Consider the following 23,534-nt stretch of genomic DNA (forward strand, 5'->3'; position numbering starts at 1 on the left):
CATATAATGTGAGAAAAACACTTATTTCTCAGAGGAAATGGAATCAGATCGTATTCATTCATTTCTTCGTTCAGCCGCTTCATACACCTAAAAATTGGTAAATTGTTCCCTTAATAAGCTATTTCAACCTGATTTAAACCATACAAATGAGTTGTGTTGATACAAATGTATTTAGTTTGATTTAATAATTAGTTTGACTTGATTAAAACTATTTTTAGGCTACCTTTTTTGTCAGTTTAAAGGCCCACTGAAGTGCCTTGGACCGCGCAGCTCTGTGTGATGCGTTGACGGAATTTCCACTGAAACAGGAAGCTAAGGCGGGACATATTGAATGGCTCCTCCCCCTTTTCAAATAGCCAATAGCGTTTAGTTTCCCTCACAGACTGACAGCACCATGGAGGCGAATCCGAGTGCTGATGATTCGTTGGATTTTGTGAGGTGTGAATAAATTCTAGTCATTTCATTCTTAACTAACGTACAGTTGGGAAACTGAATAAAACTCGAGCGTTTGAGCAACCGAACACACACTCCAACCCATGTTTCTCTGTGACGTGTCAATGGTCGCTTCGGCCAGGTGGTGTTTATAGCAGAGGGGGTGGAGCTTTAGATTCTAGAGAGCATTTGATTGGACAGAAGATGTGATGAGAAGCTGAAGTCATAAAACTCCCTGATCCATTTTAGCGGAAGTGAGGGACAGTAGGCTACGTTTTGAAAGCTTATATCTCCTAAATGCACATTTTGTCATTGTTTTGGAACACACCAGCTTATTCATAACCTTAAGGCTGACATATTCATACTAAAAGCTAAAAAAACAGGGGGCCTTTAAAATGGCATTTTTTTCACTAACCACTGACTTGCACGCACAGGATTGTGGGATAGGCACTGAAGGATGCTTTATGTGCCTTCAAAAACCGACCAGATGAAGGCAGCTCAGCAGACACGAGGTTATGCAAATATTGGATTTGGACGTGTACTGTAGCTTTCAGACACAGCTATCAAATTGAGATTTCATGCAGTTGTTCTGTGAATATGAATGATATTACCCATCATTCATTGGCTCCTTAATTGTAGAGACAAACACACTCTCTGGAGGGAAATTGCCTTTGATTGTAATGCTCTTCTGCATTATTTTGATCACCATGTTGATCATCTGCCATGATCAATGTAGCACATGCTATAAAATATGGCTTCATGGTTTTTAAATACACATGGTGTGGCACTATTTGCAGGTGGTAAGTGAATAAAACCCAGGAGTTTGCACCGAAATTCTACATGCTAATGTCGCACAGCTGTTTAGTGAATCCCCTCTTATCTCTCTCGCCCACTCTCCCCTTCTCTATTTCAGTCTCTGGTTTTCTCTCGCATTCGCACAAAAACGCAGTGGCACACATGTTAACACCAGCCCTGCAGTTTGAGGCTTTCCCTCTAGAGATGTCAGGTTGTCAAAGCTAACCATCCACTGTCGGAGTGAAGACAGGAAGCAATCCAGATAAAACATTTAGCCTCTGTGTATCAGAAAATTCATTTCCCAGTCACCAGCTCTAATAATAGCTCTTCTGGGAGGCAACATGTAGATTAACATTGTTTCAGTGTTGTTGCTATATTTCACGCTAGGAAATCTCTGTGTACATTTGTGAATAATTTCTCATAGAGATGCACCGATACAAAATTTCTCTCTAATTCTGCTTAAACCGAGGCGCTACAGTCATGTACAGTAATGTCACATTTAAAATGTCATTTATTGCTCGATTTTCGTGATAAAATGGACTGAATTTGAAAGCTGAGACTTTGTTTCTTATCAGAAGTAAAGCTCAATGCTCTTTGCGATTGGATAGGAGGCGATACAAATTATGTTTGATGTAGGGAAAAATCACAGACCTGCAACCCTGGCTTGAACTACAGGTGATTCGTCGGGTCAAATAGAGCTTTAACATCTTTTAACAAGGTTTAATCTTAAATGTTAATACGTTATTGTCGCGTTAACCTTGAAAACCCTAAATTCAACAGCAGAGATTTTCTTCAAACAGTGTGAATTGCAATCTGACTTTTTCCCGCCCCTTTTAATTGACAGGATATAATTGGCCCTCATCATTGGCTGTTTTTAAACAGTCGATACCGATTATTGGCCGATTCATCGGTGCATCCCTAGTTTATCTACATAAATACAGGTTGAGCGCAATGATTGGTCAACATACTATCAGCACAGTATTCTACATTTGCCTTTATTCGGTATTTATAATGGTGCAAAATAATACAATAACAATATTTTCCATTTTATAAAGAAAATGTGAGTGGCTGTGGTTGCCAGGCAGTGCTATGCATTTGCCAAGGTATTCAGAGTGTTTTGGGGGAAAAATTGTGCTGTTGCTGAGGTTCCAAAATCAAAAGAACCGATTCCTGTATGAAGTCTCTATGATATTTTGGCTTAAAGATATGCCTTGAGTCCCTCATTCAAAGTGAGTCTATGGGATTTGTTCACTCGTTTTATCATCTACCAGGCAAAAAGTCAGAAAGTGCACCTCCCCTCAGATAGCCGCACAATGTGAAGTATCATTCAAATCCATTGCAAAAACGACGTGAAACAAGATCAAATCCATGAATTTGTCTGACAAGAGGCTTAAGAAGATCCCTCAGATACTGCAGGTTTCTCAATGCCATGTGTGCTCATTGTGTTACAGGGTTCCTCAGCACAGGAGACCAGGCTGCTAAAGGGAATTATGGGATTCTGGATCAGATCCAGGCTCTGCGTTGGATAAGCGAGAACATTGGCTATTTCGGCGGCGATTCCAATCGCATCACTGTTTTTGGATCAGGAATTGGTGCCTCTTGCGTGAGCCTTCTGACCCTGTCCCATCATTCTGAAGGTAAGGGAACATTTCATTCCACAGAAGAACAAGTAAATCAGAATTAATACTCAACTTTGCTATGATCTTTGCATTATAATGCAAAGGGAAATGTAATATTGCAAGTTAAATAAGTAAATACAGGTTGTACAGATACAGCTTCAGACTCATCACTTAGTTTGTAAAAATGAAGAAAAAAAATGCATTAACTGTAATCAATTTTGAATACATTATCATATAAAATAAATACAATAGACTATCACACTATAGTTAAAGAATAACTATGACCAACCAATGTCAGCACATCATAACCATGTAAATCCAGTAAACCTGGTTGTGCACAAGGAATCCAGAAAGAGACATGGACGTCCACGGGATCGCCTGGGATTTACTTGGAAATAACTGTATACCCACAGAAACCAGAAGTTACTCCACCAAAGAAATGCCTTTTTTCATTCTTTCCATTTTGCAAATCGAGGGATGAGTAATAAATTATACATTGTAATCAGCAGCCAGTTATATTTAACTCCTATGATTGCTATTAGTGGTTCCACACAATAGATATGGACACAAAGGTTGTCTTTACTTATTCATGGTTGACTAAACTGTTTAACATGTGTCCTATAAATTCATGGTGGACATTATAAATGATAAATGTGTTGCAGATGTGCTGTTTATCTGTTGACAGCCTGTTGCATAAAACACTAAAGTGCTTTTAATTGATGCCAGCAATACTGGACGTTCATCCGACAGTAAATTGCAAAGAAAGTGTGTAAATTAACATGCATAGTTATGTATTTATGCAGCCATAAATAGGTGGCAGTTTTTCACAGGACTTACCAAGGTTACATTTATCATCTTAGCAGCTGTAGCATTTCATCGCAGCCAACTCTAGATGTAAATCTAAAACACATTCCCAAGAGGCTTTTCTGAGATGTGAGACACAATGATGGGAAAGTCAATTGACTTTGTGGGTTTCCATGACATCCAATTGACTGTTGAACTTCATAAAACATGAGACCAAATGTTAACTGTAAATATCAATTCCTTTGAGATAAATATGTACAAGCAACACATATATTATAAAGATAAGCCTTCTGTTTGTATTGTTGAAAGACAGTAAAATGAAGTTGAAAGGTTAGAATTGATCTTTCTAAAATACTAGAGATATTCGAAGTCGTGACGCTGTACATTTTGAGATACTACAAGCAATTGATGTTGTATCAGGCAGTCTGTAGGAGACTATTGTAAAGATAGCCACTGTAATTATGTCACTCGCTCTCTTTCTACATAGGTTGAAAGTTGTGTCTGGGTTTCTCTATTAAGCGATCATTGAAGTTTTAGATAAGGTCTTAGGTTGTTTCTACGCTTCACTTCCTGCTATGAATAATTTTGTGTGATTGTTTGCACTCTGTAGATTGCATCAAAGCGTTATTAATTGCTTTGATTTACTTTGGATTTAGATTGATTTCCTTTACCATAAATGGATTTTCTATTCACATATTCATTATTGCCAAGCTTCATGTAGCATGTTATTATATAGTCACATCAACCGCCTCCTTCCTTTCTCAGTAAATTGGATATTACTGATGCTGATGTTTCCCCTGAATAGAACTATATTCCCTTCTTGGTTTGATGAGATAAAAAAGCAGTCTTGGGGGAGCCGGGTTTTACTGACAGCCTCTATAAACCTTGAAAATTGAAACAGGAAACCTGCCATTGCAAAAAGGGGTACTCGCAAGTGTTTCCAATATCAATCAGCTAGCTCTGCAATAGTCCTCAAAGCTGTGATTTTAGCCATCACAGCAAGGGAAAGCGGCCTACCAAACAGTAATGGCAAGGCTTAGAGGAATGCTGTGCTAAAGTATCCATCTACTATTTGTAGAAATGTCACCACAACTGAGAAGTATAGTTGCCTTGGTCAAACAATGACTACAGTTTGACCCTCTGGTGCTTTTTTTTTTTTTTTTTTTGACTTCATCGGAATGGTATGAAACTTGGTTTTGGCACTTGCTGTGAGAAAAAATGAATAAATAAATAAAATTCATTGACATGATTAAAAAAATTCCTGAAAAAATTTTCTCGCTTGTATTGTTAGCGGTCAAAATAAACAAATGTAATCTAATGGAAGCGTTTGGTACTGCGCACACAAACACTTTATTACTGAAAGCTAATTTTTGGAGATATCAACCTCAAATTTGGAACACTTCTTGTTTAGATTTATGGCTTTGATTTTCTCATTTAGCATTTTTCAAAACAATAGTAAAATTTTACTTTTTAAATTTTTTCAAGTTCACCTTTTTTTTTTCTTTTTTTTTTTTTTTACTTCAGCAATAATATGTAAAGTGTCGTATTTAAAAAGAGAGCAAACTTAAGTCTGTGTTCCAAAGCATTCGAGATTGATGGCAGTTTAAGTTGGAAGTTTTATTTTTCATTTCCATAAATGGATTATAACTACTCCATAAACATGATTTAGTACAATAAAATACCCTTGAAGTACAAAATATTAAATATAAAACATTATCGAACTAAAATATAGCACAATCATTTAATTCAGAAAAAATCTTTCATTTTTGACCGACACGCGAACAGTACCAGAGGATTAAGCATGACACTATATGGGGGACAGGTGAAGAAACATGTTCAACAAATTGCTTGTGTAGATGTCCAGGTGGTCAAGAACTCAATCATGGTGTTGAGAAAGATTCTTTTTTGGTTGATGTCCTGGTAAGCAAATGCATGTTATCACAATTAACAAATCATTGCATCCTGTTTTAAGGAACTCATCAGTGTTCTCACAGATGTGCAAATGCCAAATAAAATTATAAATATCTTTGCAAGCTACGTGTGCAAAGTGGGAATTGATTGTTCTGCTAATTGGCAAAAAATGTAGTTGCCCTTGGAGTAGAGCAATAAACATCCTTTGATGAAACAGATTTCATGCACTGCCCAGCGGCTGGACAGGACACATCTGAGGCTGAAATCCCTCTGCAGGTGAATCCCACCCACAGTGCAAGAGACATTCACATTTCCCCTGACCCTGATCCCCAGGAAAACACAATTACCTGAATCCCATCATCTGAAATACCAAAGGCCTTGATCAAAAAACACTTCAGCTCTATCCTCGCAGTGCAGTGTGTGAGATTGAGTGTGATGCTTGTTTGGCAAGTGTGTGTATTTGTGGTGGTGTTAATGAGGCCACTGTGACCTGTCTCCTCCTTGCAGTCTGGCTCATCATCTTATGGGGCCTGCTGCTCCCACATGGAGCTCGCCCTGTCTGGGTGTGTGGCAGGCCAGGAACGAGGGCTTCATCTATCAGCCCACTCCACCGCAGGAGTTAGCCTGCCCGCCATGCCCCTGTTGCGGGATGGATTGCAGATGCATCCCACTGTCCTCCTCCATCATCAAGTGTAAGGGCAATCACCTGCCTCGCTTGTTTGATGGAAATTGGGACCTTATGTAAAGGGAGAGGACAAAGGTGGTTTCTGTGTATAGAGTTTTTGTAGGATGGGGCTTGAATGTGATCACATGATCTTCCATTTATGTATCTGTAAGCATCCTCAATTAGTAATTTACACAAGTGGGACATGTTTCGGTTTCAACATCCTTTGTTGGTTCTGGAACAACACTCCTATTGACTGTCATTGTCCTTTGATTTGCTGGTAGGTTTAAGGACATCCTGGAAGGCCACCTTTCTAAAGAGTGTAGCTCCAACCTTAATTAAACACACTTGAACCAGCTAATTAAAATCCTCAAGAGTGACAGGTGTGTTGGAGCAGAGCAGAGCTAAACTCTCTTGGAAGTTGGCTCTCCAGGAGCAGGATTGGACATTCCTGGTTTAGAGTTGTTATCAAAGCCTGCAAAGCCTTGCAACCAGGCTACACCTTCGGGTTATAGAGTTAGGGAGAGGTCCTGCAATAACATTCCTATTAACCAATCATTGCAGTGCAATTTCAGGAATAGGGGTGTGGCAGGGATGTCCAATTATGCTCCAAGATGGCCCTATTTCAGCTCCCACCCCAATTGAACAATCCTGAACCAGCTAATCAAGATTTTGAGGACTTACAGGTGCGTTGGAGTCGATCTGTAGAAAGTTGGCTCTCCAGGAGTAGGATTGGACATCCCTGGTTTAGAGTTGTTTTTAGAGCCTGCAAAACTCCAATCAACCAGGCTACACCTTCGGGTTATAGATTTAGGGAGAGGTCCTGCAATAACATTCCTATTAACCAATCATTGCAGTGCAATTTCAGGGGTAGGGGTGTGGCAGGGATGTCCAATTATGCTCCTAGATGGCCATATTTCAGCTCCCACCCCAATTGAACAATCCTGAACCAGCTAATCAAGATTTTGAGGACTTACAGGTGCGTTGGAGTCGATCTGTAGAAAGTTGGCTCTCCAGGAGTAGGATTGGACATCCCTGGTTTAGAGTTGTTTTTAGAGCCTGCAAAACTCCAATCAACCAGGCTACACCTTCGGGTTATAGATTTAGGGAGAGGTCCTGCAATAACATTCCTATTAACCAATCATTGCAGTGCAATTTCAAGGGTAGGGGTCTGGCAGGGATGTCCAATTATGCTCCTAGATGGCCATATTTCAGCTCCCACCCCAATTGAACAATCCAGAACCAGCTAATCAAGATTTTGAGGACTTACATGTGTGTTGGAGCCGATTTGAGCTAAACTCTGTAGGAGGCCTCTCTGTAGGAAGTTTGCTCTCTAGGATCATGATTAGACATCTCTGGATTAAAGTTATTGCTAGGGCCTGCAACAACACTTTCAACAAGTCTATGCCTTCTGATCTTAGGCTTAGGGTCTGGGGAGTGGAACAACATTATTTTCAACCAACTAGTGCCATTTAACATCAAGGGTGGGTTAGGGTCAGGGTTTGGGCAGAACTGTGATCGATAATATTAATGTTTTTTTTCGAGTACCAACAAAGCGTGTTGGTCCAGGAACATGTTCTACAGCATCTTGGCAAATCACATTGTTCACAAGCATCCAGTCAAGAATCCAGATGTTCTTTCCTGAGTTGTGTTCTTAATCATTCCGGGCCACTGCCTCTCCTTCAAATGCAGCTTTTCCGGTCTTTCTAGCATCAGTGCTCGGGGAGGGAGAGCAAACAAGGGGGAAGGTGAATGATTGAAAGAATGAGGAGTTCTATATCAAGGACATTACCCAATCTCATGTGTTATTATCTATTTGGCATAAGGCTGGCTCTAATTGAACATGCAGATTTGCCTTTTTCTTTCTCTCTCCTAATAATAATTATGTCAAATGAGAGATGGCTCCACGGGCTGTTGCTGGAATATTAAACAACTAGAGCTTTGGCTGTGTGTGTGTGTGTGTGTGTGTGTGTGTGTGTATTGGAAGGATGTTGGAGACCACCCAGCAGTGTTACTGAAGGTCATTGGGTGTCCTTTTTTTCTATTCCTCTAACTAATCAGCCTAAAAGCTCTGCTCACGAGGACATGCTCCCCTTTTAATGGAACGTCTCATACATTAAAGGGGACTCGCGAGGGGCTACATTGGAGGATTCCTTCTACCCATGTCAGCTCGCATTTTTTATGAAGACTTTTGGGTTATTGGGGACCATAAATATGCACACTTAAATTGCGTTAGTTTTATTAGTGGGATGGTATTCATGGTGGTATAGCTTTGTGATGTGATGCACGACTTTCAAGTGTTAACACTTCGAGCTGCAAAACTGTGCATGAATAAAGAGGCACTTGAGTCTAATGAACTAAATGAGATGACGGTTTAAACAAAGTCTGCGATGAACAGATATGCCAGAATTAGTGACACAACATCTTACGAAATGAAGAGATATTTGCTGTGACATTACAGTTAAAATAATGCACAGATAAGTCCTAGCCACTCGACACATCGAGTCATTGCTTTTCTTTACGACTGAATATGGTCTAGTTTTAATTGAAGCCATAATGTGGCTGTACTTAAAGTGACAGTGTCTCATATAGTGAATAAGAGCTCTGAAAAGTAATCAATCTACTTTATGACTTTAATATCATACATTCAAGTTAAGCAAGTCCATTTGCTTTTAGTGTTCTGAAAGCACTTAGTTTAACTGAACATCATTCTCTGGCTGTCCTCATTCACTCCACACAATGTTTTTACTCGTCACAACAGTTATTCACGCCTACGCTCTTCTTCCTAACTTAAACAATGACACTTTTCTTTCAGATAGCTGTGTTGATGTGACTTATTGCTATTCTTATATTTTTACGTTTTTTTTATAAGCAGTGACTTAAAAATACTGAGATGTTCCTGATTTTGTACATAATAAGCGGTGAATAATTGTATTTATTTTGGATAATTAATTTTTCATAACCTAATAACTGATGCTCAGAGAATATTGATGCATTATAGTTTGATTTAATCTGACTAAAGTCTTTGTTGGAGGGGATTATGAAAATACTTTATTTTGACATTCAGCTGTTTACTCAGCTTGTACATTGAGTTACCAGAGTGAATGAATGTTACTGTATTTGACAAATGTGCATCTCAGATGCATTGTGTATTTCTTCTCAAATTTTTCACTCAAAAACAAAGTATATGTGGATCATGCACGAGTAGTATGAACTAGCACAATAAGTAAATGCGACGTGTGTCTATGTATGTGTGTCCATCTCTTTTATTTATAACCGAGTCATTCGGTTTAAAAATCATATTTTATCCATTAAGGGTATCTATATTATAACCTCAAACAAACATTATGTTTCATTTCGCTTGATATTGACTTGATGTCCCTTAAAAAGTTCAAAATAATGATTTTTTAAATTAAATTATATAAAAAATCAGCTCAGATGTAATTTTTATTTAAATTCTGAAAATATTCTATTTTTCTTACGTCCGCAAACGTTCTGTGAACTATGTTACTAAACGTACATACAAAAAGTGGTTTATCTCAAAACCACGCGACCAGCATTATTTAATGTTTTTTGTTCGTTTTTTTTCTGTGGAGGATATTTCGAACACAATATTGTCTTTGAATACCCATTTAATCTAAAATAACCTAGTTAAATGTTGCTTTTTGAATTAAACGTACCCATATTCCAGTGTTGATAAAAAAAATACAAATAATAATGCATGTGCAAGATACTTGAATAACAGGAAGGAACCTCACTTTTGCAATAGTCAGTCAATACATTACAGCATTAAGCTAAAATAAAACATTTTGTATTGTTGTTTGAAAGCAGAGGCTCTGTTCTTTATTATGATATATTGCATGTTCAGATAAACAAAATATTCTGGGGGCCATGGAAGTTTTGATGAAATTATCAAAAATGCTGACGGTGGCTGGCAACAAAACAAAAAAACAAAAACAAAAAGTAAAAAACTTTGTCAACTATGTTACCTGTCAACTAAGTGCTGAACCCTAAAGCCAGTTCTTGGATAGCATAGTTGTCATGACCCTACTGTGTGACTATTTCCACTGATTATAATGATTGGTTGCATTAGAACTAGTGCTGGGCATTGTACCGCTTCATTCGGTGTATACAGGTGTCAATATTGGGTACAATATTGTATGTATTTTTCAAATACCTCCATACTGGTGCATAACTAAAACAATTGCTGCATATATTCAATGGCCACAAAGAGCACTATATAGGCTATATATGAGTGTATCGAGAGGGGACCACTATTACCTGCATATCATTCTTATTAATGGTTATAGCTTTATAACACAACAATAAATAACCAACACAACTAACCCTCTTTAACATGGCAAATAGCATGTAGACCCCAATGATTCCTACAATGCGGAAATGCGGACAGAAACACGGATTACAGTCACAAATGGAACTTACTGTATAAAGAACAATTTGGCCACGAATTAATCAAAAGTGGGGCTGTACAATAAATCAAATGGCGATATGGACGTGTGTCTGTGAATATTAAAGCTCGAAAGTATCGATACGCAAATAAAAATATCGATACAACAGTGTTTTATTTTATTTTATTTTTAACAGTTATTTAGTTTATTTGACAAGAAATGTAATATGCATTGAATTGGATGAATAACCTATGTTAGTGAATAATTGTGTAGTAGAACTATTTTCCTGCTCATCTGAACACACGCAAATGCTGCAAGTCACAACCAATCAATCACAGAGAGCGTTCACACACTGCCAGCATTCAAACAGGGCTGCGCTTCCCAAAAGTGTCATAAGAAAACATTGATGCTTTTGGGAAACGCAGCCCAGAACAACGCTTAACAGAAGACAGAAAAACATCATATGGTTGAGTTATTTCACAATAAACAAATTGAAATTGTAGCCTATATAGTCTGTGCAATTAAATTGAATGTTAAAATAAAACATACACTGTCAGAATAAAAAAATAAGTTGCATTTTATGGGTGCAACAGTCACTGGCAGTCCCTTATGGAAATGAACATTACAGTGACCATAGTTCAACTATGTTGTAGATTTCCATGGTTACCACTACAAGTAAACATTTTAAACGTGTGTAAACAAAAAAATATATTATAATAAATTCCAATTAAGGCGTATTGAATGTTAAAATGCCATTCAAATATAATGTTAAGTGGGTATCATTACCCATTTTACTCTTAGTAATTCAATAATTTAAGAAATTTTTTAATTTAAAAGTTCAGTTTAGAGGTATCGTATACGATACCTCTAAACTGAACTTTTAAATTGGTATTGGTATCGGCGATACTGGCCTTGAAAGTATTTATATCGTATCGAAAACAAAATAAGTGGTATCGCCCATCCCTTCACAGAAACTCAAAGGTCTTCACGACAACCCGTCAAAATAAAGGTTTTAGACTTGAAGAAACTTGAAGAAATTATGACAGAAATACATTACTATTGCACAGTAGAGTGTACTTCAACTAATAATAATAATAATATGAATAATAGTAATAAATACAGTTTATGAAAACACAGACATTTGAAGGTCTTCATTACAACACACCATAATAAAAGTTCAATCTAACTTGAAGAAATTCTTAAAAAAAAAAACATATGTATTACTATTGCACAGTATAATGTACTTCTTAAAGTACTACTACTACTACTACTAATAATAATAATAATACAATTAACAAGGGAATACAATTAACAAAGTGAGTTTACAATTAACAATTAAGTTTTTAAGGGAATATCACACTAGTTTGTACATGTTTTAGTTTAAACAGTAAACTTGCCAAACATAAAAGGTATTATTACATTTTAATTTGATTACACTATAAAAGATTAACTAAATTGTTAGTTTTATCAATGTATTTGATACCACTCTTTGTAAAAATAAATTTGTATTTGAAATTACAATGTTTTTATCTTCCATGTACCCCTGACAGTAAAATAAGCCACAATAAATCTATATAAAGGTCCAGTCATGAAAAGAAAAGTACTGTGAAATTACCAAAATGACCTATGAGGCAGATTTAGGATAAAAAAATAAAAATCACTTTACTTTCTTTGTAATTACCTATAGTGAAACCAATAGTAATTTTATTGAGAATGTTGTTTTTTTTTATTACTTTTTTCCTTAGGGGTGAAATATGCCCGCAGTTACAGAATGAACCTGTTGTTCAGAAGCAGTAATAGTCTCCTTCTTTTTTGAACATTATTCAACAAAATCTTATTAAACCCCGCAGGTGTCATAAAGGTCACCGGCAATGAGGTGCATTTTTAATTTGATCGAGCTAATTGGCTTGCTAAAACCTGACTTATTTTAAGTTCGTTTTTATTTGAATGTGGTTGAATTTGGCATGGGTGGGTTGATAAATTTGTAATTATTCTGTCTTTTGACACCATTTTGACCCCCTGAGGCCGATTGCAAACATGAGAGGTGAGCCTTATCACACTGACAGGATAACCAAGCAATCACAGTTGTGTTGACACACCGGCTTTCACCCATATTAACCTGTTCCTCTTTCACATTCAAAACATGCTACGGGATCTCAATGAGGAAAAACGTGATCCTTTGGGCTTGCTTGGTTTTTTTCTGTTTGATCTAATATTTTGTTTTGTTTGTTATTTTCTCATCTGAGCTAAATTCGTCCATTTTTTTTTTTTTTTTTTGCACTGTCTCTCTCTCTCTCTCTCTCTCTCTCTCTCTGTAAGACTACATTGGCTTTTAGGTGTGAAAGTGAAACATGTCTTCAGGCTTGAAATACATTTGAACTCATATACAAACAGACATGCACACTGGTGTGCTGTTCCTTACACAGTGGTCAAGCTCATTTTCAAGAAGGAATGGTTTTTCTGTTTACTGTGTTTGCGTGACCCCATTTCAAGTAGCTGGTGAGCGCAACCCCATTCTGCAAAATGTCAGAAAAACAGGCTAAAACATGTGCATCAAGAGCCTCTCTGTAAATTCACTGATCACATTTGACCTTTAGAAATGACAGAAACCTGGCAGTATCCGTTGTGTTGCGTTCCCTCTGAAATCAAACCTACAGAGCCAGTTTTATAGACGCCAGTAGCAGATATGTTATTGTTGAATGTGGAGTATCACGACAGCCTCCGATCGCTGGCCAGCACCGGCAGGTAAATGTCAGACCTGAGATCAGAGAACGGAAATCTGACTCTTTAACAGCATCACTGATTTCTGTGAAGAAAGAGCCACTCCCGACTGCAGATGTAGTTTTCACAGAGAATGGCCGAAGAAGACGCTCTGACAGCCGAATCGAGATCTTTCATAAGCTTTTAAAGCAAAGAGTCTTTGTCTTTGTTCAAAGTATCTAGTGATATTTTTCATCAATGCTTTATCCTAATAAAACCCTGAGAAACTCCATCAGGTGAGAGTCTTCCTGCTACAACAGACTCTCTCTCCGGTTAAACCTCTCACAAAAGACAGCTAAACTATTTCCTTAAACACAATACAGATGTCATATTTAATTTTCAGTCTAGTTCCGGCGGAAGAGTGACCTCTGACCCGACCAGTCCCGGCGCCACGGGTGGGCATTGGGGGGCCTGGCCCGCCCTGTGAGTCACTAGTGCCCGTCCTGGACGAGCCTGTCTCCCTTCACCAACTCCACGTCACGTCCCAACCACCAGTCCTTGCTTGTTTGCACAATATTTTTTTTATCAACAGGCTACTGTTATCAAAAGTTCTGAATTAAAAAAACATGTGTTTGGTCTGATTTAAAATAAAAATAAAAATTGGTTTGTCGATAGTGAGCGCGGAAATGCAAATGATAAGCGGTCTTATTAAGCGAGTCATTCATTCAAACGATTCGTTCAAACGGCTGATTTATCAAGAATGAGACCGATGTTTATGAATGGGTCATTGAATCTTTGACTCAACTGATTCGTTCATTCAAAACACGACTTAATATGAATTACTTATTTATTGAACTGTAATATGAAATCAGTGTCACATTTTAAATCGTGATGGTATTCAGCACTCTTGGTCGTGTGCTGTTGCTGAACTGTATCATATTATAAATATAAAAACTCCACATTTAGAATGTTTACTGCATGTTAACTGAGTTTCTTTGTTTGAGCTGCACTCATAGACTGTTATAAAACTGCACTCATTTGTTTCGATTTCTCCTCGAGAGACTGCGCGAGCCTCAACAGCGCAACCTTGAGGCACACTGAGTCCGAAACTTTCATATGCGTTTTTTTCGTATTCGTCATTCGGTGGCTCTGAATTGTCAAACCACCTCTCAAAATACTTGCTACGGATGCGAAAAATGTGCAACGGAGGCAGTGTGTAAACGTAATTGACACAACCTGGGGTCGTATTTATTTTTTAACGTGCAAAAATTCTGAAGAGAATTTCGGACTCAGTGTGCAACCTATGTTACATTATACATTATATATTATTTTGCACTATCGATCATTATCATTGTATCATATGTTCATAATCGATTAATGTTATTATGCAATGAGGTTGATAAAATGTTTGCCCCCCGAAAAAATGTAATGCCTATCCATGAATTTGTGTCTATCCCCGGGTCTGGACCCCACGCATGACGTATTGACAAACGCGGAAGCGCAGAGTATTGAGCAAAACAAATTGGAAGACTAATTTTTAAATAGAAATGTGGGAGGAGCTTGAGTTGTGTTTGAACTGCGAGAGGCGTTGACTTTCACCTGAGCTTACGCTACTCCTACATCATACGTCAGTGGCTCTCAACTGGTTTGGCCATGAGACCCACATTTTCCCATGGTCATCAAGCTGTGACACAATTTTTTTGTATATATATTATAATAAATTTGTTTTAAAAAACGAAGCAAATTTATTTCACAAATATTGTTGACAAACTAGTCTCAAACTATTTTTTTGTTAATACAATAAAGTTGGCATGAGCCACCACAGTCATTTAAAAATAAACAAAATAAAACAAAGTGAAAATAAAGTGGCATTTTGGGGTTATGGAAACAACAGTTACAATAGTGAACGATACACAATACCAACATAAACTGTTAATGACACATGGAAACTGCTCATGAATAGAATAAACATTATACATGCAAGCAAATTCTTCCCAGCTAGCACACAACATACCAGTTATGTAATTTATTGGTACTTTACTTTTATTTCAGGTCTTACTAATTGACAACGTAACGACGTCGACACTGCATGCTCATAGTTTCTTTTGCGCTTTAGTGAAGTGATATACAGCACGCGCCGCCGCTTTTGCGCGTGCAACTGAAGAGTGCGCGGTACTAGCGCAGTTTAACACCTGACAGGACAGGAAAGTTTGTTTTTCTGAGGTGAGAGACTTTTATTATGTAATAAGTTACGAAAATAACGATAGAACAATGACACTGACATATAGCCTGACAACATGTCATCTAACCGCAGATACTGGATCGGGACAACGGGTTTTTCTCAGGCACTCTGACAAGTGTCAACAGATTTCACGCACGTCTTTCAAAATAAAAGTCTCCCGTCAGAAAAATATTTAGATTTACTGTACTTTTTTTTATGTTGATGTAGTTTCTTTTCACACTCTTCGACCCACTCAGAACTCTTTTGGGTTGCAACCCACCAGTTAAGAAACACTGTCCTACGTCATGCGTCAGGTCAGAGGTCACTCTTCCACAGGAACTAGACTTGCGTACGGCCGTTACCGGAAGCCAGTGATTATAGTTTATAAAGCTATAAATATGAACATTTTTCTTACAAAAATGCATGGCTTTGCTTCAGAAGGCCTTTATTAGAGACTTCTATTAGAGTATGGATTACTTTTATGATGGATGGATACACTTTTTGGGGGGGGGCTTCAAAATCTCAGGTACCATTCACTCCCATTATAAAGCTTGGAAGAGCCAGGATATTTTTAAATATAACTCTGATTGTGTTTGGTTGAAAAAAGAAAATCATATACACCTAGGATGGCTTGAGGGAGAGTAAATCATGGGGCTATTTTCATTTTTGGGTGAACTATCCCTATAACCCACCCTTGAACCTAACCATACCACCAAACCCGTCCCTAACCTTCTCTGTATCACCTCCATAGTAAAATAAGTGTTTTACAATACAACATTAACACAATAAGTACATTGAACCTAACAATTATTATTGTTATTATTTATACAAGTACATAGTAGTTAAAGAGACCTAATATAAAGCAGGACCCAATTCTGATGACATTCTTATTAATATTTAAACGTTTTAAAAGTGTCATTAACGTAACATACTAAAATCAGCTATTCTATTTAAAATTGTGTTTTGACAATTAAGTTGAATAATTGAATAACTGATGACAAACAAAGCAGAATCCCAGAGATTCGTTTTAAAGGTAAATTTATTCTAATTCTTCTATACAGGCACATGAATAAATACATATTTAATTGCCCATATTTTAATTGAAAATATGTCTTAATAGCTATTCCATGAATACAAATTGAATGATTTCACCCAATTAGCCTATGGGTTTTAATGAATAGCAAAGATGTCTGAAATGTACATCCTGAATAATAACCCCATGAATTACAATAAGTATTACATTTGAAAATAACACCAGTTGTATTGATTTGCCAGTCTCGGGTGCCCATCTTAATCCAAGGGTCTAATTATCATTATACTTCAAAATAAAAACAATATGTTTTACTCCATAAATCTACAAATATTCATCAATCCACCAAATTAGTTTAACTGACTTAAATATTACAAATGTTGATATTCAGATGAAATTAATCAAAAATTTATAAGAGCATAGCCATTCATTAAATGTGGTGAGACGAGATTGTGTGGCTTATATGATCAAGAGAAAAACTTAAGGTGTGGCGTTTTAGTTAAGATCTCAGCAGCTATAAAAGGTAGTGCAGCAAAAAAAAAGATCATATTGAGGATGGAAAATGGTTGTGAAAAAAAAAAAAATGTTGGGGTCTCTAACATTATCAAATGTATCTTGTGTTACTTTAAAGGGGTTATAATGTGCACATCAAAAAAAAAAACTGTATCATTGCTTTTCAGTTAACCACTAGACTGAAGCATTTCTATTTCAGTTCAATGAAGTTTAAAATCCCAACCCAAACCAGAGGCCCCAGTGCGGACTCAGCAGAGCGTGAACTATTCTCAGTCGCTGCAATATGTCAGACCCCCAACTACTGACCGCATGTTGAGCAACTCTGAGAGATGATCGATAGGTCTTAAAGCCGCTGCCCGTGGCCACATGTAGATGCTACTTACATCCAGCGCAGTGAAAGCAACACTGAAAGTGCAGGTAATGGATGGACGCCTGGACGGGTAGTGTATAAAGTATAAAAAATGGCCATTTGTCCCAGAGGGAATGCATATCCAGCTCTCCTTCAAGAGAAATGGAGAAGTGACGAATTGCCGCCCATAGGAGTGTAGTTTATTCTGGGTCTGGAGGCATCAGTCGGGCAGCTGAAGCAGCGAGACAGGTCTATAAAGTATAATGCCTGGTGATTTGAGCACTGACAAGAGAAAAACTAAAAACACGAGGAAATGTGAAAGAGGATAAAACGTGTGTAATACATAATGCAAAGCTAACAAACTATAAGCATAGGTTCTCCTCTCGTTCATTTCTCTGTACCACTAGAGAATGTCATAAAACATACATTTTATTATTCTTATTTTTTGGTAATGGGGACATGTAACTCAACATCAGTTCAGCAGATAATGCCAATCGTATTTTGAATGCAACTTCCAAAAAATAAATTAAAAAGTGTTAGTCTAAAATGCATGAAAAAGCATGAGTATTTTGTATGAAATTCATTTGACTTTTCTGAAAGCATTTATTATTGAAATGCCAAAGCTGTTAAAAACAGCTAGTCGTTAAAAAGGTTTTTTTATTTTTCGTTGAACACCCAAATTAGCCCCAAAGTGCTTCAGTGGATCGGCAGCCATTTTCCAGGCTTTTTCTCTGGCTGTGTTCTTTGGTTTTCTGTGCCTCGGGTCACTGACCTTTCACTGGTTCAACATGTTGATAATCTGTCCTCAAAAACATCTCAGGACCACGAAACACAATCCGCTTCTCATACTCATGTCAAAATTTATATTGTAGGATACGGTGTGTGTCAGACAGTTAATTACAGTATACTTCATCTTGAAAGATATTAAAGCTAATTCCTGTCACTTAGAAAACTTATTATGGTTATGTTTACTTTGTCCATGTGCCGTAGAATGCTATTGGCCAATACAATTTGTATCTCAGAACAAACTGTTGTATCATCTTTAATAACAGTCTGACTGATATATTAGGGTGCTTTCATACTTTGATTGTTTTCAGACTATCTTTCTGGTTCCGAACCCCAGATCGTTTAACATTGGCAGCTGATTTCCACTGTTTCTAAGCAACAACGACACAGGAGAAAGTGGAAAAATGCGTAGCGTTGCTCATCTCACTTTTATACTTCACATGTCTTTTTGCTGTGAAATCTATATAAAGAAGAATGACTTTGATACTGTTAGTAATATTTCAAGATTTATGCTTACTAGACTGAAGCAACTCGGGTTTAGTTGATTATCCAGACATCATTTTTTTTTTTTTTTAAACCATGAGCATCAAATATGATCATCACGCTTTTGAGGAAGGTTTATTTGTTCATCTCTCAATCATCACTGTAATGCATTGCATTATATGTTTTAAAACTATAGAGCTTCATAAAACTAAGCTTTTAAATATCATCTTACTAAGACGTATTAGAGTGACGACTGATATCTATATGCATTTTATGTAAGAAGTCTGCTATACTGTTATAAAGAGCTCACTTATTTACATTACAAAATTATTTTGTCTCTATAAATATCAGCATCTGCACTAAATGTCATATTTTTGCACTGTTTGAGCCTCTGAATAAAATGTAGCTGTTTTTTCCTCCATATTCTCACTATATCAGATTATATTAGCCATAAACAATATTCATCCAGAGCAAATGAATGGACTGACTGAGTGAGGAGAGGAGGGTTTGTGTATCACTCGCTGTCGGAGAGATGAGAGAGAGATGAGAGAGAGAGAGAGAGAGAGAGAGAGAGAGAGAGAGAGAGAGAGAGAGAGAGAGAGAGAGAGAGAGAGAGAGAGAGAGAGAGAGAGAGAGAGAGAGAGAGAGAGAGAGAGAGAGAGATAGAGAGAGATAGAGAGAGAGAGAGAGAGAGAGACAGAGACGCTGGTATCCTATCCTGCGCAAAATGACTATTGGAAGCGTTTCAGATATTTCAGTATCGAAAAATCTATATTTTTGACAACATAACATTGCACTTAGTTTATTATTTCAGTTATCTTTTTAAAAGACTACAATTGAAAAATGTCTATAAAATTCAACCCGCAAAAGTGTCTAATAGTGACTGTGTTACACGGCAATGAAATACACAAGCATTCGGCGTGTGTTAATCCAAGCCCTGATCATTTCCCTCTGAGTTTAGGGAGAAGTAATGGATAAGGTCGGGTTTAGGGGCAGAACTACATTTTTGTACAGGAATGTTATTCCAGGATCAACAAAATATGTTAATGCAGGAACATGTCTTACTTGGCAAAATCATGGTGACCGCTGATACTCCCCATCATGCCTAAGAATACCGCTCAACCATGGTAAAATCACAGTAAATCAAAAACACTGTGGCTTATTGCCTTATTTATTGCCACAGGATCACTTTCTCACAACATACACCACACTAGACTTTCTCCAGGAACTTCCCCCTGGAGCCGCAATCCAGCTAATCAATACGCTGCAGGTTAAACCATCACCGTCATATTTGTATGGTTCTCTCCTTGTCATTCCTCTCTCTTTGACTCATACTGCAAATTCACTGCTGTCTTCGTTCAGAGAGCTGCACTGCGCTGCTTTCTTTCTTCCTCTGAGGCGATACCTACCCTTTCCTCCATCATTTCGCAGCCTCCTCCCTCGCACTCGCACTCCTTCGCTCTTTCCCTCGGTCCTTTGAGACCGTGCCTCTCTCCGGCCCCGTGAAAAGCAGCCATTATAGTTGTGTGCATGGCGGTCTGAGTTGGCTCTCGTCGGCGCCCACCTGCACAGGAAGCCCAACACAAAGAGCGTGACAGCTGAGCGCTCGACCCCAACACACCCCCCACCGGCCTCCTCTGCATCGGCCCTCGTGTCAACCAGCTCTTTGTCTCTGCATCTGATAACATCAAACATGATCGAAATAAACTCCTGTTTCCACATGCTGCCTGAGAATCGGTGCCAATCAGCCTCCGAAATGACCGTCTCTCTCTCTCTCTTTAACAGCTCCAGGTCTTTGGTGCGAGCTTAACACCTCTCCTGCACCTTGCGAATGCTGCTCACATAATGCTTTGCTTATTTAAGACTTCATTAACAGCCGAGGTACATGCAGTTAGCAATGGAAACTCTCCGCAGATCCGGCCAGTTATTCAAATCACATCACTATTCAATATCTGAGAGTTTCTCTGCAGCGCTGACCGTTTGCTGTTAGCCACTGCTATGTGTGATGTGCATATTACCTGGATGGCCCACTACATTTGCCAAAGTGTGAAGCACACAACCAGAGCACACTGCGATGGGTAATATATCCCACAATGACCCTAGTGACAAATAAATTGGAAGTTATGTCAGCTATGATTTTTAACATCACTTATTTTCACTCATCAGACTGCAGAAACTCGTTTTCACACAACATCGATTAAAAAAAAAGAAGCAAAATAAGCCTTGCCTTGCCTTGCCTACTCTTTGACATGTTTATTGTTGCATAAACCTACTGTTTTATATAACTTTTTTTAAATATAGTAGTCCGTATCCACCTTATTTTGCAACACAGAAAAATGTAGATGTATTATTATAGGAACATTTGATAGTATTATATAGGGTGATAAAGGCTATGTCGATTAGCATTGCATTATAAATATACTTTTTTTCTTCAGAATAAATATATGAATATATTCATTGTCATCAGTCAAAACGTTTCTACAGTGATATCTGGATGCATTTGTCCATATAAGGGATTTCCTGGAACGTCATAAGCTTCATGACTTCTCTGAGACTCACTTCTGGACTTTCTGCGTGTGTACTCAATAATGCTCACAAAACCCTATTTTGGGTAAAAATAGGAAAAAGCATAGATTTCTCTCTAAAGGAATTTTAAAGGGGTCCTATTATGCCCTTTTACGAAGTCTTGGTTTTGTTTCTGGGGTATACTCGAATATGTTTTCATCCTTGATTGTTCAAAAAACGCATTATTTTTCACCTATTTTCCATTATTACAGCTCCTCTCTCCCGGGTGAACGCGCTGTTTCGAAGAAACCCCTCCTTCCGAAAATCCCCTACTGTGATTGGTTAGCTGGCCCAGTGTGCTTTGATTGACACCGCTTAGTGCGTGTTCGGGAAATGTCCCCTTCATAACAGTGAGCTCTACTCATTCTGGTGTAAATAGCGGCAATTTCAAACCAATGGAAGCCTGATTTAGACCTAATAATAATAATAATGTTAACAAACAAGAGGATCGTGCAGAACGGATTTCATTCACGGACTATGCAAGCACGGCCTTCACAGGATGTTTCAGAGTGGTATGGGTTTTTCATTTTTATAATTTTCTTAGACACTTTAGTTTAGATACAATGTTATACACCATTTAATTGTGATATTTGTTGGAAAACTATGGTAATTCAAACCGTAATCAACACCTTTTTTGTGTATTCCATGGGCGGATTATTTAAATGAGGAACATTGTGACTTCATAAGATCCAGAAAAATTGTGTTCGTTGTAGTTGAAAAGTGGATTCTGTTAAATAAAATATCTCCCTTCGGAGTGGACTTTGAGCTTTGTAACCTTGCATATCTTTTGAATGCTCAAACAGCAACATTACACACTAAAGTTGAAAAAGTGAAAAAGCATAATAGGACCCCTTTAAGTAAACGTATGCTCTCTCTCTCTCTCTCTCTCTCTCTCAGAGGATGCATAATGTTTCCTAACAAAAATTAAGAGATTACCATCACATACTTTTATCATAATAATTTAATATTTTAAAATGAAACATTAGACCTTTCTAATGATTTAATTATGGCAAATGAAGCAGTATGTTTAAGTTCTCAACCAAAACCCATTTGGTATTATGTTCCTGCAGTCTGCCAGTTTTAGCAAGTAAAGCTAAAGGTTTGCATTTTTTGTGCCCTCTATGGAACATTAATGTTTAACTCTTTCCCTTCCAATTTTCCGGCTTTCCGTGTTTTCACAGTTATACGGTAGGGGACACTTTTACGTAACTTCTTTAAAAGTACTGAATCTGATCAAAACAGGCAAAAGGAGCAGAAACCAGCGATAAAGCGTTGCTTAAACACGTTGTATCGATTTTTTTATGAAACGTACCCACATTCAAGTGTTGATCAAAAAGAATGCATGTTTAGATAGTCATACAACAAAATATTCTGTGGGCCATGAACATTTTGCAAAAAAAAATAAAAAAAATGCTGTGGCTGGCAACTTTTGATTTTTATTTGATTTGTAAACGCTGCCGGGGAAAGAGTTAAGAGGTGAACTGCACTATTTGTGCTTGTTTTCAGAGCTGGTAACAGTCTCATGTATGTACTCTGTGCAGGGAATACATATTGTCCGTATGCACAAAATACTTGGGATGATTTTGTGTACCAAAATGTGCAGTACAACCAGATCACACTGCATGGGATACTGATACTGTATCGCAAAATTCAATGCACTCAACTTGAACTTCCACTTTGATGAATGAACTCCAAGCGATATTAGCCATTTTAAAATGGTTATCTCTTTCTTGACACTTTATTGATTGTTCTGCACAAGGCATTTTTACACAAAATTGCATTAAAATGCAGTCCATGTCTGCAATGATAGCTCAATGAATTAAATATTCACCATTATGATGTCTATGTGAAACTACTGTTTGGGTGCTCATGCTTTACATACCAAGTCAGCAGCACGGTCATATTCCATTACAAACATTGCATGTCTGTGTTCTCAAGCTTCTTTCTCTCCTCTTTGTATTGGTTTCACAATGTGTCAAGGTTTGGTACCAATTTCAATTGCATTTCCACGTAAATCTGCCAAATATTCCAGATAATAGACATTCAGTTTTCATATTCAAATCATGCATTTTACTCCCCGAACCACTAACATTGCTTTGCCTGAACTTTTGTAATGTGCACATTGGCGTCAGGTACCGAAATTTGCAGAAGATTGGTATCCTTTAAAGTTTTCCTTTTGCAGTACTTTTTTAGAGCAATGCATTGTGTAACCCAACAATAGCCTTAATCATATTGTGTTGTAGAAATTAAATT

At 37.5% G+C, this 23,534-nt stretch overlaps 1 protein-coding gene across 3 annotated transcripts in view; it reads left to right on the top strand.

The window, feature by feature from the left end:
- The window catches only part of nlgn3a (neuroligin 3a), a 235,510-nt gene that overhangs the window by 143,101 nt on the left and 68,875 nt on the right, over nt 1-23,534 (top strand). For all 3 annotated transcript variants that reach the window (XM_082178302.1, XM_082178304.1, XM_082178303.1), the window contains one exon: nt 2,679-2,864. In XM_082178302.1, the coding sequence (XP_082034428.1) occupies nt 2,679-2,864 (186 nt within the window). The remainder of the gene's footprint in view (nt 1-2,678; nt 2,865-23,534) is intronic.

The sequence above is a fragment of the Leuciscus leuciscus genome, assembly GCF_965113295.1.
Source record: "Leuciscus leuciscus genome assembly, chromosome: 8".
NCBI classification, from domain to species: domain Eukaryota; kingdom Metazoa; phylum Chordata; class Actinopteri; order Cypriniformes; family Leuciscidae; genus Leuciscus; species Leuciscus leuciscus.